Raw genomic sequence first — 18,277 nt, forward strand, 5'->3', positions numbered from 1 at the left:
TTTTATTGTCTTCCCCCAAGGACACTTCGACATTTAACTTGAAGGATTCGGAAATTGAACCTGCGACCTCTTGGTCTCAAGACAAGCCCTCTGCTATAACATGGTAAACAAATGGTCAAAAAACGCAATAAAACTGTCAGGGCACACAGGGACAGACGATTCACCCGCTCATTCAAACCTAGGGACAATTTGGACTGGACAATTAACCTGACATGCATGTTTTTTGGAATGTGGGAGGAAACCGGAGTGCCTGGAGGAAACCCACGCAAGCACGGGGAGAACATGCAAACTCAACACAGGAGGTTCTATCCCATGACCTCAGAACTGTGCCGCATACGCGGTAACCACTGCACCGCCGTGCTGCCTGTAATAGTGAACTTGATGGTGAAAAATGAAATCCAAGGTGACAATGTCAGAGGAAATTGAATTGACTAGACCAGTGTGTGCAGATCAAAATGTCCGTTTTAAAGGGTACAGGATATTTGGGCACATGTGTGCGGTGATTGGACACACCCTGTGCCCAGTTCAAAACCCGTTTAGGGCCTTCTGGTTGTAGGAGGTGTGCCAGACCGGAGATCAAACCCCACTGGCTCCATCGTCATCCCGGAGAAGACGAGCAGTCCCGTAAGAGGTGGACCGGCTGGGCGTCAGCCTGTGTCTAGACGAGAACGTGTTGCAGCAGGTCATGGCCGCGAAGCAAACGCAGCAGCAAAACGAAAGCGCGCCTGTGGCCCACATCAGGGTTGTCACCACGAAGGCGAAGTTGTACGTGGTTTTATGGCAGTAGCGGTCTTCTCCTGGCGTGAAGCTGGGCGGGTAGGCGCCGTAGACCCAAGCGGACCCTGTAAAGTCAAAAAGAACATTGCCAGCTTGCAGCTACGACAAATTTCAGCAGCACCTGTGCTTACGGATGGCCGGGAGGAGGATCACATTACTACCTATGTCCCAAAGCCATATGGCCCTCGTCAAGTCACATTTATTTGTTTGGCCCTTAATCACAAAATGTCTCGAAGGACTACACAGGTTACAATGACACCATCTCCTGATCCTAAAGCAACATGCGGGCAAGAAAAAACTCAAGACTTCAGCGCGAGGAAAAGAAGAAACCTTGAAGGAAAGGGGGGGTATGGTTTCCGTATCACATTACGCCAGTTTTAATTTTGCTGCATTGGCTCCCCATCGTTTTGGGATCAATTTTAAGCTGCTCTTAACTAATGTCTTAGCAGTCCTGGGGTATTCTATCTGTCTGATTTGCCTTTGTTATATTAGCTGTTGCCGTCCCTGAGGTCCCTTGGCAGCGGTCTGTTCACTGTTTTTAGAATAAGGACCAAAACCTATTTTAAGGCAGCATTCAGCCACTTTTGTGCTCTCCTAAGGAACCGGAGGACGTCAGGTCTGCGGGGATCCTTGATATTTTTTTGCTCAAGGATGGGTTTTAAATCATCATTTTTATTGAGTTTGATTTTTTTCTACTTCTAACATATAACTTCTACTTTCTATTTCACATTATCCATTTGGGGTGAGCCTGGCCACCTAGCTTCAGCGGACCCCACCTTCAGGCCTGGCTCTAAAGTGGGGCCCCGGGTAACTTGTGTCTGGGAAAAGGAAATAGTGTACCAATGTTTTTCCTCGTCATAAAGGGGTTTATGAGCTGCGCTTTGTCTGGTCCCTCACCTAGGACCTGTTTGTCATGGGCGACCCTATCAGGGGCTTAAAGCGTCCAGACAACATAGCTCCAAGGATCCTTGCGACTCACAAACCCCTCCACAACTTTTAGGTAGCCACTCACAGAGCTGCGCCGAAAGGCAAAGCGCTCAATTTAGCAGTCAATCTACATTACTTCCCTTACCTAGGGTCACAAACTGCGGTTCCTGACCAAAAGAACAAGCGTCTGACATTAGTTTCTTCTGCAGGGTGGCCGGGCTCTCCCTTAGAGATAGGGTGAGAAGCTTGGTCATCCGGAAGGAACTCAGTGTAGAGCCGCTTATCCAGCTGAGGTGGCTCAGGAACCCTCCCCAGGAGGTGTTGCGGGCATGGCCCACTGGCAGGAGGGGACGATCTAGGACACGCTGGTGAGAACACTTCTCCAGGCTGGCATGGGTACGCTTCGGGATCCCGTCTAATGAACCGGACATAGTGGCTGGGGGAAGGGAGGTCTGACCTTCTCTGGTGCGGCTGCTGCCCCCGCGATCTGACCCCAAATAAGCAGAAGAAAATGGATGGATAGAATTTTGATTTTTTTTCAGTTTCTCCTCATGTTGGTTCAGTGGCTGAAAATCCTGTCCTGAGGCCATCTACTGCCATCCTTATCAATGTGGATGAGCCTCCCTCAGGTCCCTTTTCTAACATAGTCTTTGCCTTACCGTATTTTATTTACATTATTATTACTTCTGTTTTGATTGTATCATAATGATCGTGTGTGTTTGTGTATTAGGCGTTCAAGCTTGTTGTCTGGGGAAAAAGACAGCTTTTATTGTACACTAAATATTGTTATATAGCACTTTGAGTGTCAATTCATTGGCTAAAAAGTGCTTTAATAACACATTTGATTCGAAATTTATCAGCAACAGAACCCACCAGTGACCGGTTCCCCTGTGTGGGACGTTTCAACTTTTCAACTTAATTTCCCAATATGTGATAGGCGCAACAAACAACACAGATGAAATGGATTCCTCTTCCCTATGTGGAAATATGCAATAAATAAGAAACGATACAAATAGCACAAAGGTTAAAAAAATGCATTAAAATAGAAAAATATAAACATTTTCCTCACCTGCAACAAGCCAGCAGAAGGTGAAGAGGTGCAGCACAGTCAAGCAGGTCCAAGTAAGGATGTGCATGGCGCCGTCCTCCCAGACACAGCGACAATAGGTTGCAGATAGAGCCAACAGGCTGGACAGGCCAAGAACCACTAGGTAGACGGGAATTCTGGGCTGCCCCGGACACAAACCTAAGTGAGTGACGCCTGTAAACACAGGAAAAAAGTATTAATGAGCCAAAAGCCACAAGCCTCAGAATGGTGCTTGGCGTTACCCAAACCGATGCCTGCGATCATCACCATCCACCACATAAAGTTGACAACCACTGAAAAAGAAAAAACACTTAAACTAAATGCATGTGCTAATGAGATCAGTGTATTTCATTGTAATGTTTAATTTGCTTTGGGTTTTGTATAAATAAGAAAAGGGGTGCGGTGTAATCAGTTGATTTCATCCCACTCCCATTCAAGCATCCATCCATCCATTATTTGAACCGCTTATCCTCAGTAGGGTCGCGGGTTCTGGAGCCCATCCCAGCCTTCTTCGGGTAGTGGGCAGGGGGCACCCTGAACTGGTTGCCAGCCAGCTGCAGGGCACACAGAGACAGTTAACTCACTCGCTCATTTACACCTCGGGACAATTTGGACCGGCCAATTAACCTGACATCCATGTTTTTGGGATGTGGGAGGAAACTCAGGCAATAACAGGGAGAACATCCAAACTCCACACAGGAAGTTTCGAACTCATGACCTCAGAACTTATTAGTGCCGAGTGAAAGAACTTTTTGTCATATTGTCACATTTCAGGCTTCAAATTTGAAGCTAATATATTGAAAACATGTTTCTACGCATGTGAGACACACTGATGAAGTGCGACCAAAATTATTTCAACATTTTACATTCACAAAAAAACTGAAAAGTAGGTGTTGCAAAACATTGGCCCCCTGTTCTCTCAGCTCAGCCAATTGACTCTAGAGGTTTCCTGATGACTTTTGACTGATCTAATCTCGACCTACAATGACTAAGAATGGCAAACAGAGTGCAGCTGTTTGTCATTAAGTCGTGGTTCAAATGTACCCACTCTGTGATGTTGAGAGATCCGTGAAAGGAGTCACTGGAGAACAGACAGTGTTATGAAAACCGAAGAACAAACCTGGCAGGTCCGAAATCAAGTTGGGGAATGGGGTAGAAGAACATTTCACAACATTTACACAGAGAAAATGACAGAAAGGAAGAAAGAAAGAGGATGAGAGGAGACAGATGAGAAAAAAATGACCAAAAGAAAAAGCAAGAGAAAATAAAGAGAATGACAAAGAAAAGAGAGGGACACCGCAAGACAGAAAAAAAGGAGAGGGACAAAAAGAGAAAGAGAAAGAATGGATAGAGACAGAGAACGAAAGGGAGAGAAAACAAAATATAGTTGAAAAAAGACAGAAAAAGAGTGAGAGTGAAAGAGAAAACAATAAAGGATAAAAAGAAATAAATACAGCTAAAGTGACTCTGTAAGTAGAGCCTTGCTATGGTGATATCAAGTGGACATATTTAAAAGTAAAACTCTTCTCTTGTGCTACTATCCGCGTCGTCTCCCAAGCCGGATTTGGTGGGCTTGATTCAGCCTACCGGCTGCATGTTGGGCACCCCTGGTTTTAAATATAGTAATATCTTCAATTACAACAACTCATTGACCAAAATAAATTGCGTCCCGAACTTTGCTGGTCACAAATAATAAGAAAAACTTGATACTGTCAATTTAGGTACGATATTTAACAGTTTAGTACAAAAAATAAACATGAAACTGGTTCTGGTAATTCATTTTGAAACATTTTGGACGGACAATGTACCTCAAGTTTTTATACCTCAGAGAAAAAAAATGTGCCTCGTCTTACAAAAGGTTCGGAAACACTGAAATAAATCTATGAGAGAGAAGTACCTACCGATGGAGGAAATCTTGACATCACTGTGAGGCATGTGCTCCATCTGTGCAAATGCTAATTAAAACATCACATTAAAAGAAGCACATACCGCTTTGAATCCTGCCAGCGCTACTGAAGCATCGGTTGGGCTTTGACGCAACTCAGGATGTGAAACGTGTTGTGCAAAGTCATTGCGACTGTGCCACCAAAAAAGGAAATCCTTTTGATCGCATCTTCGTGCATCCAAAGGGTCAACAAACAAGAAGCTATTGTATATTCCACTATCAGAAATCTTTCTTGCTTCCAAAAGTTTATACACTTTCGTCATGGTCAAATTCAAGCACTTTAAGAACTTTCAAAGCTGTTTGAATTGAGGGAATTCTGCATTTTGCAAAAAACAAATACATCTGAAATTTACATATGTGATTTTTAATCTTGCGTGAGCATTTTTAGAACTTGAGTAAATTGTGAATATATCTGTTTTGACCGATTTAGGCAGTGGGGGGAAATGACAGTAATATGCAGGTTACATTTTCAGCTCTTTCCATTATAATTTCCACTGGGAAAGGCTAGCTTCATTTTTTACATGGCCCAAAGTAAATGTCCATAATCGAGACGTATTCCTTGCACAAATACACATTTCACAGTGCCCTGTTTAGGTACAGGGATAGCATGCACTTGTCCTCTTGGGCGCGACCCGTAGGGGGCGATGACGCTTCATTATTTAATGTAAGTTCAATTTTTGCCTCAGGAGTAACAAAATATTTTTATACAAAACAATCGCAAAAAATAGATAAAGAAAATAGTAAGATGAATGGTAGATAATTGTATCCGTTACATGTTGTTTTTACTTTAAAAAGAAGTTAAAAAAGACTAAAGCGGACCCACAGTACCACCCTAATGACGAGCTGCGGCCCAAAGAATAAATGTCCACTTCTCATATTTATCCAAAGATTGTGCAGTTTAAAACCAAGAAATTGGACTATATTCACCTTAAAAAAATGACCAGGAAACCAAAATGACACAGTATATACTCGCATTTATGATTATATCGTATAAAACGTCTGTAAAATAGACACATACTAAAAGAAATTCAAAATATCAATGAAGTGTGTACTAAAATTGATCATTTATTTCTGTAGTTGATACAAATTAGTATAGTGGGCGGTTTGCAACACTTCCCCCTGAGATTCGACCTGCAACCTCAGTGGAACTGTTTTAATCTAGGCCTAAAACACACTTCTATTCTATACCATATGAATAACCTATATTTTATGTTGACAATGTCTGTATATTATTTGTTATTGCAACATCCATTGCAGCCTAGTCATCCTGGAAGAGGGATTACCTCATGTGCAATCCCTTCTCAAGGTTTCTTCATTTTCCTCATGTTGAGGTTTTGAGTTTTTCCTTGCCCTCATTTCGGTTCTAGATCAGGGGATGGTGTAATAATAGTCTGTGGTTTGCAATAGTCTGTGCAGCCCTTTGAGACTCTTTGTGATTAAGGGCATAACAAAAAAACATGACCTGACGTGACCTTATAGGACAATGCTATACAAACCAATACCAGCTGCAGTGACTCACAAGGGAAGATCAAACGTCAACGGCAACGCAAAGCCACCAGAGAGCAGTGTGTGTCATTTTTTAGCAAACTAGTTGAGAAACAATGCAACAATTTCAAGTAATTCACCCAAAGTTCAAGCACTTTTCAATGCTTAAGAGCACAACATTACAAGTATAGGATTTTCAGAGATTTCAAGCACCTGTAGGAACTGTTGCAACCACTTCACTCAAAATTCAAGCACTTTTCCAACCCTTGAAAAGATGACATCACAATTCAAACGTTTCCAAGGATTTCAAGCGCCCGTAAGAACCCTGCTAAAACATTTAGTTCACAGATCCCTTAACTACCCGGATCGTAGGGGCACCACTCCCTGTGGTGTGTCTTGGGCAAGTACTGACTGGCGGCGCCCATCCCTCTCCAAACTGTTTTGGGTTGGGGTTTGCTCCCTCGTATAAAACAGAGAGCACTAGTCTCCATGGATACCAGTAGCAGGAGAAGCCTCCTGTTCCGACTTAGATACAGCACCTTCATCATCTGGTCGCTGTTGTTTTTTTGGTGTGAAACCTCATACTGCTCTTCGGAGATGAGCCAGACCCCGGCAATGACGTGCAGCGATGTTTCAGTGACGATACTGATACTAGATCCTAAAACAGTGAGGGAAAACTATTTTGTTCCAAAATTTGAAGTATTCATAAATATGTGCAATGCTAGGCCAACTAGTGAAGTAGACCATTTGGCATTTAGATGCATGCCAAACTTTTGACATTCAAAAGTGAAATTTTATCGCAGATTATTTTTTACGCGCTAAACAAAATATTAAAAACACAACAACCAACATGTGCTCGGCTTAAGTTTTCATCTCGCTTTGAAATAAAGAAGCTGTGGACTAAGTGACTAGTCTCGAGTAAAGATTTTTTTTGACGTTTGGATTCGAAAAAGCAGGAGTCAAAAGTTAAAGGGACAGTGGGTCATATTGAGTGCCTCTAGTGGTACAAAAAAAAACTTCATCAATTTGAACAATAGGCAAAAATACATGAACTATCAGACCAATGGTAGTCCTTATGAATATTCATAGGTCAAGAAATGTGTATTTGTTTTTACAGAGTGGATTCCATAACTATTCGCCGCCATGTTAGTCTGGCATCTTGCTGCTATGTTGTGCTCATTTGACACTGGTTTTCGTTTGCTTTGGACACTACAGCACCATCTAGTGGTCGAATATTACACAATGTACCTTTTAAATTCCATTCTGATTTGTTTTTGTCTCTTGACAGTTATAGTAACCCGCAACATCAAATACAAGGTTGCTTAAGTGACCGTTACTTTAATAAGACACGCAGAAAATGTTCTTAGCACAACCAATGCTTAGTCTCTTTTGTCATTGTCACTTGTTGGTGCTGTTGCATTGACTTGACTGGTCCCCGTGGCAGCATGCTCATCCACAATTTGCAAAATGTCTTTCCCTGCAGCCTGCTCCTTCCTCTTTGCCTTTAAGAGGCGCTGATGACTCGCTGAAGGGTCTTCATAGGGGACTAAGGACATGGGCACGCGGACCGTGTCTATTCCGTTCACCTGCAAAAAAAAAAAAAAAATTTGTGTTTTTGTTTTCATTTTCCACCCCCAAAATATGACTTAACTGTATTCTCTGTACTATAAGGCGCACCTTAAACCCTTTAATTGGCCAGAAATTTGAAAATGTGCCTTAGATACTGCCAAATACTAGTGGATACAATTGTGATGCAAAAAGTAAGTGTGAAGATCAAAGAACACACGAGGCAGGGCTAGGAGAAGTTGAAAGCAAGAATGGGATACAAGAATATTTCGCAACTTTTACACAGCTCCCGGAGCACTGTGCGAGCAAGAATATCAAAATGAAGAGAGGATAAAGCCACTGCAAACTTACCAAGACCTGGCGTTCTCTTCAAACCTTTAGCCCAAAACAAGGAAAAAACTAATCAGAGAAGCAACCAAGGAGTCCTACAATTACATTGGATGACCTGCGGACAAACACAACTTACGTGGGGCAATATGTGCATAAGACAATTGTCGCACCCTGCATAGCTATGCCCTTTATAGAAGAGTGGCAAGAAAAAAAGCCCATTCTGAAAGAATACCATAACAAGGTCTGTTTGGCATTTGTAAGAAGCCACAGGGAAGACACAAAAGATATGTGGAACAAGATGCTCTGGTCAGGTGAGACCATAGTTCAAAATTGAACTTATTCTGTTGACGCCTATTATAATTTATTTATTTATTTGTTCGCGTAACATCAAATGTTTCCTTTCACTATTGTGTCCCACATGTCGTTGATTCTTAGAAAATACTTTTAAGATCTATACATTTGAAGCCAGAAATTTGGTAATACATCCAAAAGTCCTTGGCGAGCCAATACTTTTACAAGGTACTGTATATGAAAAATATATGACAAAAGGCTACTTTGGGGAGCGGTGGCCTTGTAGTGCAGAGAATACGGTAATATTTCTCTTACCGTGACTTCGCACCAGTAGTCTCCCTCCTCTGTAATTGGCTCAAATGGAAGCTTTAAGGCATGAGCTGGCACCACCATGACAAACTAAAATCAAGTTGATTTAGAAACAGGTTAATCGGGTCTTCCACCTTAAAGGTACAGTGTGTATGGAATACTTAGTGCCTCCTAGTGGTTAAAAAAACCTAAATCATTAGAAACAACAATAAGGATTCAACTGATAACTAAAAGTATACATGAACTATAATATAAAATGACATTATTTAAATATTTTAATTTAATTACTGTATTTATTTGACAAAAGATGAGGCTCACCCAGGGGGAACTGGATCTGTCAGCCATCTTGCTTCCACTGGTGCCTCAAAAAACATTTTTTCTTTCTTATTTTTTAACTTTTTTCTCCTGTTTTCCATTTTTGTTCTTTTTCATTTTTATTAATCTATTTTCTTTTTCATTTATTAAATTCTTTATTTATTCATTCTTTCCTGCTCTTTTTCTTTCTTTCTTCACTTTTTTTCTACTCTTTTTCTCTTATTTCATTTTTCTTTTCCTTTCTTTTCCATTTTCTGCGTTCTTTTCTGTATTCTTTTTTCATTCTTTCATTTTTTTCTGTCTTTTGTTTAAATACCTTTTTCAATTTTTTTTAATCAAATTTATCTCTCGACTATTTTTATCTTTCCTTTTCATTTATGTATTTATTTCTCTCTTTTCTTTAGTCTTTTTCACCTTTTTACTGTTGTTTTTTCTTTATTTTTTCTTTCTTTTATCCTTTACTTCTTTCCTTTATTCAGACACCCCCCCATTTCTTTCCCTTTCCCCTATTTCTAAATGATTTCATCCTTTTCTTCCATCTTTTCCTTTTTCCTTTCCCTTTTTTTTCACTGATCAAAAAACTGAGGAGAAACATTTGGCTTTTTGGTCACAAAGATTTTTAGCAGTTGATTTTGGTTGCACTGAAGAATTAAATCACACCTAGTGATCAGTATACATACTGTCCCTTTAACACATTTGTTGTTACATACCTTCTTAAGAAACTGCCTCCTCACAACCTCACTGGTCAGCTTAAAGTCCTCAGAGGGCATTTTGTTTATTTTCAGCGTGCAGCGTTTCAGGTACTCGACTGTCTGCCAAATGCGTCATCACAATCATCAGTTAATACTTCACGACATTGAGTCATTTTTTTCCTAATTTTATTTTGTCTTTCCGCATCTGTATCGCCCAAAATATGGAGGAAATTTATATGAAATAAATGTGGTTTATTAAGTTGTCCTAATTTGAATATATATATATATTTATATATATATATATATAAATAAAAAAACAACTCAGTGCTAAAGATGCATTTTCACATCATTTAGTTGTATTTTTTTATTTCAATTTTTTTGGGTATGGCCAAAAACATGGAGAAAAGTGAGGACATTAAAACAAATGTCTTCTAATTTTAAATGTTAAAAAAGGAGAATTCCATCCTTCCATCCATTCATTATCAGCACCGCTTATCCTCAGTAGGGTCGCGGGGGTGCTGGAGCCCATCCTCGCTATCTTTGGGCAGTGGGCAGGGGACACACTGAACTGGTTGCCAGCCAGTCGCAGGGCACACAGAGACAGACAACTCACTTGCTCATTCACACCTAGGGACAATTTGGACTGGCCAATTAACCTGACATGCATGTTTTTGGAATGTGGGAGGAAACCGGAGTGCCCAAAAGAAACCCACGCATGCACAAGGAGAACATGCAAACTCCACACAGGAGGTTCGATCTCATGACCTCAGAACTGTGCCGCACACGCGCTAACCACTGCGCCGCCGTGCTGCCCGATTTGGAATTCCATATGTTTAAAATAAAAAATTATACATTAACAAACATTAATACGTTACATTTGTCTTTTTTTTTCTTTTTCACTTTTTTCTTTTATGCAATGTTTACAAGACGATTTCATGACTTTTTGATAAAATGAACTAATTGTTGGGAAAATCACTTTTTGCCAATTATGCCTTTCCACGTCACTTATTTAGTTTTTTTTACTGTGTCTGAAATCAGATTATATTTTGTTGTTTTGTCCTTGCAAAAGAACAACTTATCCCAGCCTGTTTATGTACTTTACTGTTGCCCACATATTTTAATATTATAGCTTTGTTTTAATTATTTTATCATTTCTTTTAGCATAGTGTGTCATATAGGGCATCCAATAAATTCTTTCTTTTTGCTATTTTAGATAATCATAAACGTTATTCGGGCTGCACGATTTTGGAAAAAACTAATTGGGTATTTTCAGATCAGTATTGCGATTTCGATGCATCTTTCGATTTAAAGAAACAACAAACGCATTTTCTGTGCGAGCACTTAATTATAGTTACATATTTTGACTTTAAGAAAACAGTGTCCTCTCCTGGTGAGCTTTGTTAGGGTTGTGAAATGACTTTCAAAAATAGAACTACAGAAATACTACAAAAATACTCCAAAGGAAATACTTCAACAGTAAACTCGAAAAATACAACTACAGTAATACTATAATACAGAGATGGGTGGGTGGCGGATCCCTAAACCACTAGGGTCATAGGTGCACCATTCCATGTGGTGTGTCTTGAGCAAGCACAGCCTGGTGAAGCCGATCCCTCTACAAGCCAACAAATGTACTCATACCAACACATCAAAACAAAAAGACTACAAAATTCTACCACGGAAATACTTACATTTTACATAGATATTACAGAAATATTACAAAAATACTACAATGGGAATACTACTATTATACTACTGCAGAAAGACTACAAACTTTGCCTCGCCTTTTTTAGCTAGTTGGGTTAAAACTTGCCTTAGACTTGCTGTAAAAACCTGGACTAGGACAGTTCTGGTTGGCCAAACACTTAATCACTCAATTAACAAAGGGGAAAAACCCACAAGCACACAAACTATAAATCCTTGAGAGGAAAAAAAGGCAGTGTTTTGAGATTACACGTTCCCATTACATTATATAGCAATATTGATTAATTAAACAAATTAATTTTTGCAGCCCTAAAACATATTATGTGGATCTTGGAAATGAGTAAAATATCTCTATTGATGAACTTGTACTTAAATAAAAAAATTGAAGTAAATGGGTAATCAAAAATGCTGTCACACACCAGTTGTCCAGTTCGGGTTTGGATCCTTTCTTCAATCGACCCCTCGCGCCAAAGCTGCACGTAATGAAATGAGAGCACAGTGTTCAATAATCACATATTAAGGTAGGACCCTACCCTATAACGCACCCTTAACTCCTCCGCAAAGATCTGCTTGTTCTCTGGGGACGGATACACGGCGAGCCCTTGTGCCAGTAGCTTGTTTCGTCCCACTGACTTTTTGACAAACACCGTTTCTCCTCGGCCGCCCAGTTCTGCAAAAATATGTATCAATGACTAGTACGTAGATATATGTATTTGTTGATGTTTTTTCCGGACTCATTCAATGCCGTAACGTAAAAATATGTTTTCAAAAGCATTGTCCCCGGGAGCCATATCGGGTTTTTTTAAAAACCCATTTTAATTAGAAAAAATATATATATTGTTGCAACGTTTCACAACGTTGATATCAATGACAATGTTGACAATGCCAAAGGGTTTAACTCTGCTCATCAGTAAGTATCAAGCCTCTGGAAATGATTTCAGTATGATAAATCAGCATTAGTTGGCAGGGGTGGCTTCGATCAGATCTTTGTCCACTCATCGAGGTAGCCCCCACTTCTAGTCTTGCTTCCTGTGTCTAGCAATGAAAGTGTGTAGGCAGACCTGTATGGCGAGTGTCGTCGTAGTGAAGCAGCAAATATATGGATAAGTACAGACAGTTAACACTTCAAGCTTTTTTCTTGATTAAAAAGATGATTACGTCTCTTTGTCATTGTTGAGGTAGAGAGGGATGTGATCGCCATGGTGACCAAAAATCATTCTAGAACCTATGGCACTGAATTGTTTTTGCAAAGTTCATGAATCGTTCATGAATAAGTTCAGTGTTCCTGCAATAAAATGTTATTTTATAAGTAAAGTGCCCTTGGGTTTATGGAAAGTACTGTTTGGGAATTGGAGGTATCACTAATGCAAAAATAAAGCACCAGAGTGAAAGTTCTTTTTGAAACGCATCCTTTTACTAAAAGCAATTTGACTTAGTTTTCTTGTAAATTCAACTGTTTAACACTATTAAAAGCTAGAAACATACCTTTTTCACAAATAATGATGAGTGTTGAAGCTTTCTTTTGATATGCTCTGCATGGCCCATCTACTTACTGAACTAATTTTTTTCCAGAAATAAGTAAAAATGGCAAAAATGAATTGACATCGGCTCTTCCCATTTGAGAGAAACGTCTGGCATTGAATGAGTTGAGAAAATCTTAGGCTGACACTCACGAGGGACAGTCTGTGTAAGGATGAGCTCCATCTTTTCCTTCGGAGAGTGTTTTGTGTCCTCCACCACCTTGTAGATGCGGTGCCGACGGGGGTGCAACCTTGGGGCCCTGCCGATCTTGGACAGGGGCACCTGCCACCAGCGCTCTACCACCACAGTGCCCTGCAGAGACATAATCACTGTAATAATACAAACCTTGCGGAGAACGTCCTCTAGACCAGGGCTCTCCAACATGGTGCCTACCAGGACCAGGTAACCCCCTAAGACAGGGGTCAGGAACTTATGGCTTGCAAGCCAAGTGTGGCTCTTTTCATAAGTACATCGGGCTCGGAAATAATATTCACTTTTTGCAATGCATTTAGGCATCTGTGCTGCCAGCAGCAGGAATGCTGCAGTGTTTTCCTACCTTTTTAAGACTGTTTTAGAAGAAACATCATTTTGATTTTTCAGGTCTTTCGTTCATTCTGTTATTACCTATATTGAATGTTGATGAGCTTGCTACATCCATTTTGGCCAAGTCATCCTGGAAGGGGAACTACCTCATGTGCGGCCCCTTTTTGCATGCTTTTACATACTGCATTCTCGTTTACAATATTGAAATGTCCTGCTCTCTGAGCTTCCCAAAAAGAGTATTGCTAGCTTGCAGCTCTTACAAAACTCGGAAGCACGGATTCTTGCCTGAGTTTTACAGCAAAGCACTTTGAGTGGCAATTTTTTTGCCTGAAAAGGGCTTTTCAAATACATTTGATTTGATTTTCGAGGTTTCTTCAGTTTCTTCGTGCTGAGGTTTTGGAGATTTTCCTTGCGCTCGTGTAGGTTTCGAATACAGGGATGGTGTAATGGTGGTCTTTGCAGGCCTTGAGACTTTTTGTAATCAAGGGCGGAACAAATAAATATGACTTTACTCGTAACAACATAGTAATAACGTAATCAACTGGTAACCTTGTCAATCAGCTTCAAAAAGGTTGAGGACCTATGGACTAACCTATTGAGGTTTTTCCATTCAAAATATATAAAAACAATGACTGGTTTTAATGCAATTTCCGTAAAAACATTGTGGACGTGACCTGTTATGCTACGTATTGTTTAAATTATAACAAAAAAACGCAGACACAAACCTGGGCAGGAGTGACAGAGAAGCTCCTGATCGTCATTTGGCCAAGCAACCTATGAAGGGCACTGCAGCTGGAGCTCAGCATGTTGAGGGAAGTTACACAAAACGATAATATATAATAGTGATGTTTGTCACAATATTCCTCCAAAGTGGGATTAAGTGCTCGTATTCGAGAGCGATTATTTAAATCATTGCACGCTTAATGCTACAAACACTAAAATGCTAGCACGCTTACAGTAAAATGAAGGACCCCAAATTAATATGTCCTAAACATTGCCGGAATAAAAAAAAGTTAAAAAACAAAACAAAAACTGTCTTTGCTTTATTGCATGAAAATTTGAAATTTGTGTTCACTTCAAATTTATGGTAACCATATAATGTTATCATATGCTCATACGTTTTAAATCTCAAAATTAAAAGAAGCAGAAAATCAATAGCAGAGCGTCATACAAAGTAGTCCCAGAAATTGCCTACTCTAAATACAATAACAAGGGTTGTTCTCTTATTAGAGACATGCTGCAGTGAAGTACGACTAATAATTGTATGTGATAAATAACAAGCATTTAATTGTTGTTATTTTATGTCAGGTGCAAAATACAACATTTGGAACCAGTAATATACTGAATATTGAAAAAATAAACTAGGTTCAATGACATGTGGTTAAACCAGTGGTCAGCAACCTGCGGCTCTAGATATTATATCTCAGTACTTCCGGGAACGGTGCATTCGCAATGATCGCAGCAATGCTTTAGGGCTAGGACCTTAGCTTGGCCATTTGGCTGAGAGTAAGTGTCCCGGCTCCTAGGCTTTGTAGCGTATTATGAACTGACCAATAACGGATAATGGATAATGAATAACGAAGATAGATCAATAACCCTTAAAAACCCCAAAACCCCCATCTCATCGGCCCGGTATAGCAGTACCTCCGGGAACGGTGCATTCGCAATGATCGCAGCAAGGCTTTAGGGCTAGGACCTTAGCTTGGCCTTTTGGCTGAGAGTAAGTGTTCCGGCTCCTAGGCTTTGTAGCGTATTATGAACTGACCGATAACGGATAATGGATAATGAATAACGAAGATAGATCAATAACCCTTAAAAACCCCAAACCCCATCTCATCAGCCGTACCGCTTATCCTCATTAGGGTCGCGGGGGAGGCTGGAGCCCATCCCAGCCATCTCCGGGCAGTGGGCAGGGGACACCCTGAACTGGTTGCCAGCCAATCGCAGGGCACACAGGGACAGACAACTCATTCGCTCATTCACACCTAGGGACAATTTGGACTGGCCAATTCACCTGAAATGCATGTTTTTGGAACGTGGGAGGAAACCAGAGTGCCCGGAGGAAACTCACGCAAGCACGGGGAGAACATACAAACTCCGCACAGGAAGTATTCTATAGTTAATCAAGTAATTCTTTATCGTAAAGAGGTCAGTTTATAAAAAATAATTTATGTTACTTTGTTTTAGGTACCTCTGTGTTATTTATTGATTCAAGTATTTGAGTATTAATCCAGTTTTTGTACATTTGCTTTAAAACACATATAATGAAGGAGATCGTGTTTGCAGTAAATACTTGGTTTATTTTGTTACTGTTACCTAAATGACGATCAGTATACCACTTTGCACAATATAATTGAATATTTCGTGTCCATCAAACCCAGACTACACTTGTAGTTGAAATTTGTACAATTTCAGATTATGAACCAGAGGGAAAACATGCCTGGCTGCCCTTTGAACGCTTATGTATTGATTCCTGTGCAGCCAGTAGGACAAGTTGCTCACTTTGTCAAATATAAGTCTATTTATTTATTTTTTCTGCAAATTCCAAATCTGTTGTCTGCTTCTGTGGCCTTATCCACTGTGGATTTCAATCTCACTACCACAGAAACATCTTGTATTTGAATTGTATTTGTAATGACAGAGTACAACATGGAACAGGTACTAGTTAAGTATGCAAATGATCAAGTAATAGGGGGCCCTTAAATCTCATTTTGCTTAGGGCCCAAGTATTTCGGGGTACTCAAGCACCTACCAAATTCAACCCAAGCACACCCTAAAATTACTGCATTTTCAAACTCTCTTTTTCGTAATAAAGGACAGGATAGGCTTAAATATAATGAAACACGCTAGCGTAAATATGAAAAAATATAACAAAATGAAAAGGTAATACAACGCAGCGTGGAACACACATCGCTGCCTTTAAATGGTTCAGTCTATTTGATTCCTAGCAATGCTCTTACCCCTGCTCCTCTTTTGCTAGGCAGGTGTCAGGTGCGGCATAGCGGCGGAGTCTGTGGGGGCTTTGGTTTACTACAGTAAGAGTACCGGTATGTTATTATGGAATCCCAAGAGTGCCATACTTCAATTAAATAAAAGGAACATTCAATTCAGAGAAACTACCTTGAAACAAACATTCATTTGATAAAAACGGCATTTTAAAATAGAAGGCCTTTAGCAAAATATTGAAATTAAAAAGTAAGCATAACCGAATTAAACAAGTTTAATCACTTGAAACAAAATGAAAAACATGTTTTCAACCAGCTCCAAACCTAAAATCGCCCTTGGGCCCCATGAAGGCTCAGTACGGCCCTGGTTACGAGGCTATTTCCCGGATTTTCAACCTTTTTAACCTGCGGGCGGGTCATGGTCCCCATTAACTGCGATAAGCGAGGGATAAATGTACTTTTTAATCCAGCTCGCCAAACGGAAATGGTCACAATGTCATGACAATATGTATTATACTCAATTACGTACTACTAATAACACTTGTTTTAGGTGCCAACTTTGCCCCCATTGTCTCTTTTTGTGTCTATAACAAAAATACTACCACAGAAATACTACAGAATTACAACAAAACAAAATGTTAAATTTAGTGCTCAAAACTGATGAGAAAAACTACAATATAAATACTACCAAAACACTACTCCACTAGTACTGTACTATGATACAAAAATGCTACAACATAAATACTACAAAAATACAAAAAGAGTACAGTAAGGTCCTCAGTTCGAGGCCAGGTGGAACATACGTTGGCTTTGTGAGGGATGGGCTTCACTAGGCTGTACTTGCCCAACACCACAGGAAATGGTGCCCCTATACGACTTGTGTGCTTAAGCTATTCAACCAACCAACCAACATTACAAAAATATTAAGGTAATACTACAAAAAATATCACGACAGAAATATGACAAAGATGATATCATATAAAAATACTGCAAAAATACCACTACAATGATACTATGACACAAAAATACAGCTACTGAAAAATTTCTGCAGAAATACAACAAAAATACTACTATAAAAGTATCACAGCAGAAATATTACAAAATCCAACTTCAGCAATACTCAAACATGATACAAAGACACTACAGACATTCTACAAAAATACCTCAATGAAAATACTAAGAAAGCACTACTGCAGAAATACTATTAAAATACTACAAAAATAAAACTACAGTAAATACAAGAAAAATACCCCAAAATACTACAAAAATCAAAACTACAGTAAATACTACAAAATAAAACCAAAGTAATAAAACTAGATATGAAATATAGTGCTTGAAACAAGGACTTATTTTACTATTTTGCTGTAATTGTGAACGTTTCTAAACAAATTTGATACAACTAATCTATTTTAAAAGAAATATAAAATGCGCACACATATACATATATCCATCCATCCATTATCTGTACCGCTTATCTTCAGTGGGTCGCGGGGGTGCTGGAGCCCATCCCAGCCATCTCCGGGACACCATGAACTGGTTGCCAGCTAGTCGCAGGGCACACAGGGAAAGACAATTCGCTCGCTCATTCACACCTAGGGACAATTTGGACCGGCCAATTAACCTGACGTGCATGTTTTTGGGATGTGGGAGAAAACCGGAGTGCCCGGAGGAAACCCACGCAAGCACGAGGAGAACATGCAAACTCCGCACAGGAAGGTTGGTAGCTGGATTTGAATCCATGACCTCAGAACTGTGCCGCACACGCGCTAACCACCGCGCCGCCATGTGGCCAAACTCCTTTGGACCAAATACCGCAAATAGCTGCCTCCCCTTGCTCTAC

General features: G+C 39.9%; 2 protein-coding genes across 3 annotated transcripts; both read right to left on the bottom strand.

The window, feature by feature from the left end:
* LOC148371361 (transmembrane protein 272-like) lies at positions 1–5,699 on the bottom strand. 2 transcript variants are annotated; one of them, XM_088329411.1, is made up of 4 exons: positions 5,664–5,699; positions 3,034–3,084; positions 2,774–2,965; positions 1–842 (listed from the first exon to the last, which is right to left on the bottom strand). In XM_088329411.1, the coding sequence occupies exons 2-4, from the start codon at positions 3,068–3,070 to the stop codon at positions 577–579; spliced, it is 495 nt and encodes a 164-aa protein (XP_088185537.1). In that variant the 5' UTR covers positions 3,071–3,084; positions 5,664–5,699; the 3' UTR covers positions 1–576. The 2 variants fall into 2 exon arrangements, with proteins under 2 accessions (XP_088185537.1, XP_088185535.1); XM_088329409.1 differs by lacking the exon at positions 5,664–5,699 and adding an exon at positions 4,693–4,785.
* Positions 5,700–7,543: 1,844 nt separating this feature from the next.
* Positions 7,544–14,464, bottom strand: mrpl9 (mitochondrial ribosomal protein L9). Its single transcript, XM_088329405.1, has 7 exons — positions 14,218–14,464; positions 13,102–13,261; positions 11,974–12,098; positions 11,848–11,901; positions 9,743–9,844; positions 8,724–8,807; positions 7,544–7,807 (listed from the first exon to the last, which is right to left on the bottom strand). Exons 1-7 carry the CDS (start codon positions 14,296–14,298, stop codon positions 7,601–7,603), a joined length of 813 nt encoding a protein of 270 aa, XP_088185531.1. The 5' UTR covers positions 14,299–14,464; the 3' UTR covers positions 7,544–7,600.
* Positions 14,465–18,277: the final 3,813 nt, after the last annotated feature.

The sequence above is a fragment of the Urocampus carinirostris genome, chromosome 2, assembly GCF_059441175.1.
Source record: "Urocampus carinirostris isolate Australia breed hairy pipefish chromosome 2, RoL_Ucar_1.0, whole genome shotgun sequence".
Taxonomy (NCBI): Eukaryota; Metazoa; Chordata; class Actinopteri; order Syngnathiformes; family Syngnathidae; genus Urocampus; species Urocampus carinirostris.

Coding starts and splice junctions, on each gene's coding strand:
- mrpl9 (XM_088329405.1), bottom strand. CDS start 14,298: ATGCTGAGCTCCAGCTGCAGTGCCCTTCATAGGTTGCTTGGCCAAATG. Junction 13,262..14,217: donor TCTCTGTCACTCCTGCCCAG/GTTTGTGTCTGC, acceptor ATGTCTCTGCAG/GGCACTGTGGTGGTAGAGCG. Junction 9,845..11,847: donor AAACCCGAACTGGACAACTG/GTGTGTGACAGC, acceptor CGCATTTGGCAG/ACAGTCGAGTACCTGAAACG.
- LOC148371361 (XM_088329409.1), bottom strand. CDS start 4,735: ATGGAGCACATGCCTCACAGTGATGTCAAGATTTCCTCCATCG. Junction 3,085..4,692: donor TGTCAAGATTTCCTCCATCG/GTAGGTACTTCT, acceptor TTTCTTTTTCAG/TGGTTGTCAACTTTATGTGG. Junction 2,966..3,033: donor GATCGCAGGCATCGGTTTGG/GTAACGCCAAGC, acceptor CTGTGTTTACAG/GCGTCACTCACTTAGGTTTG.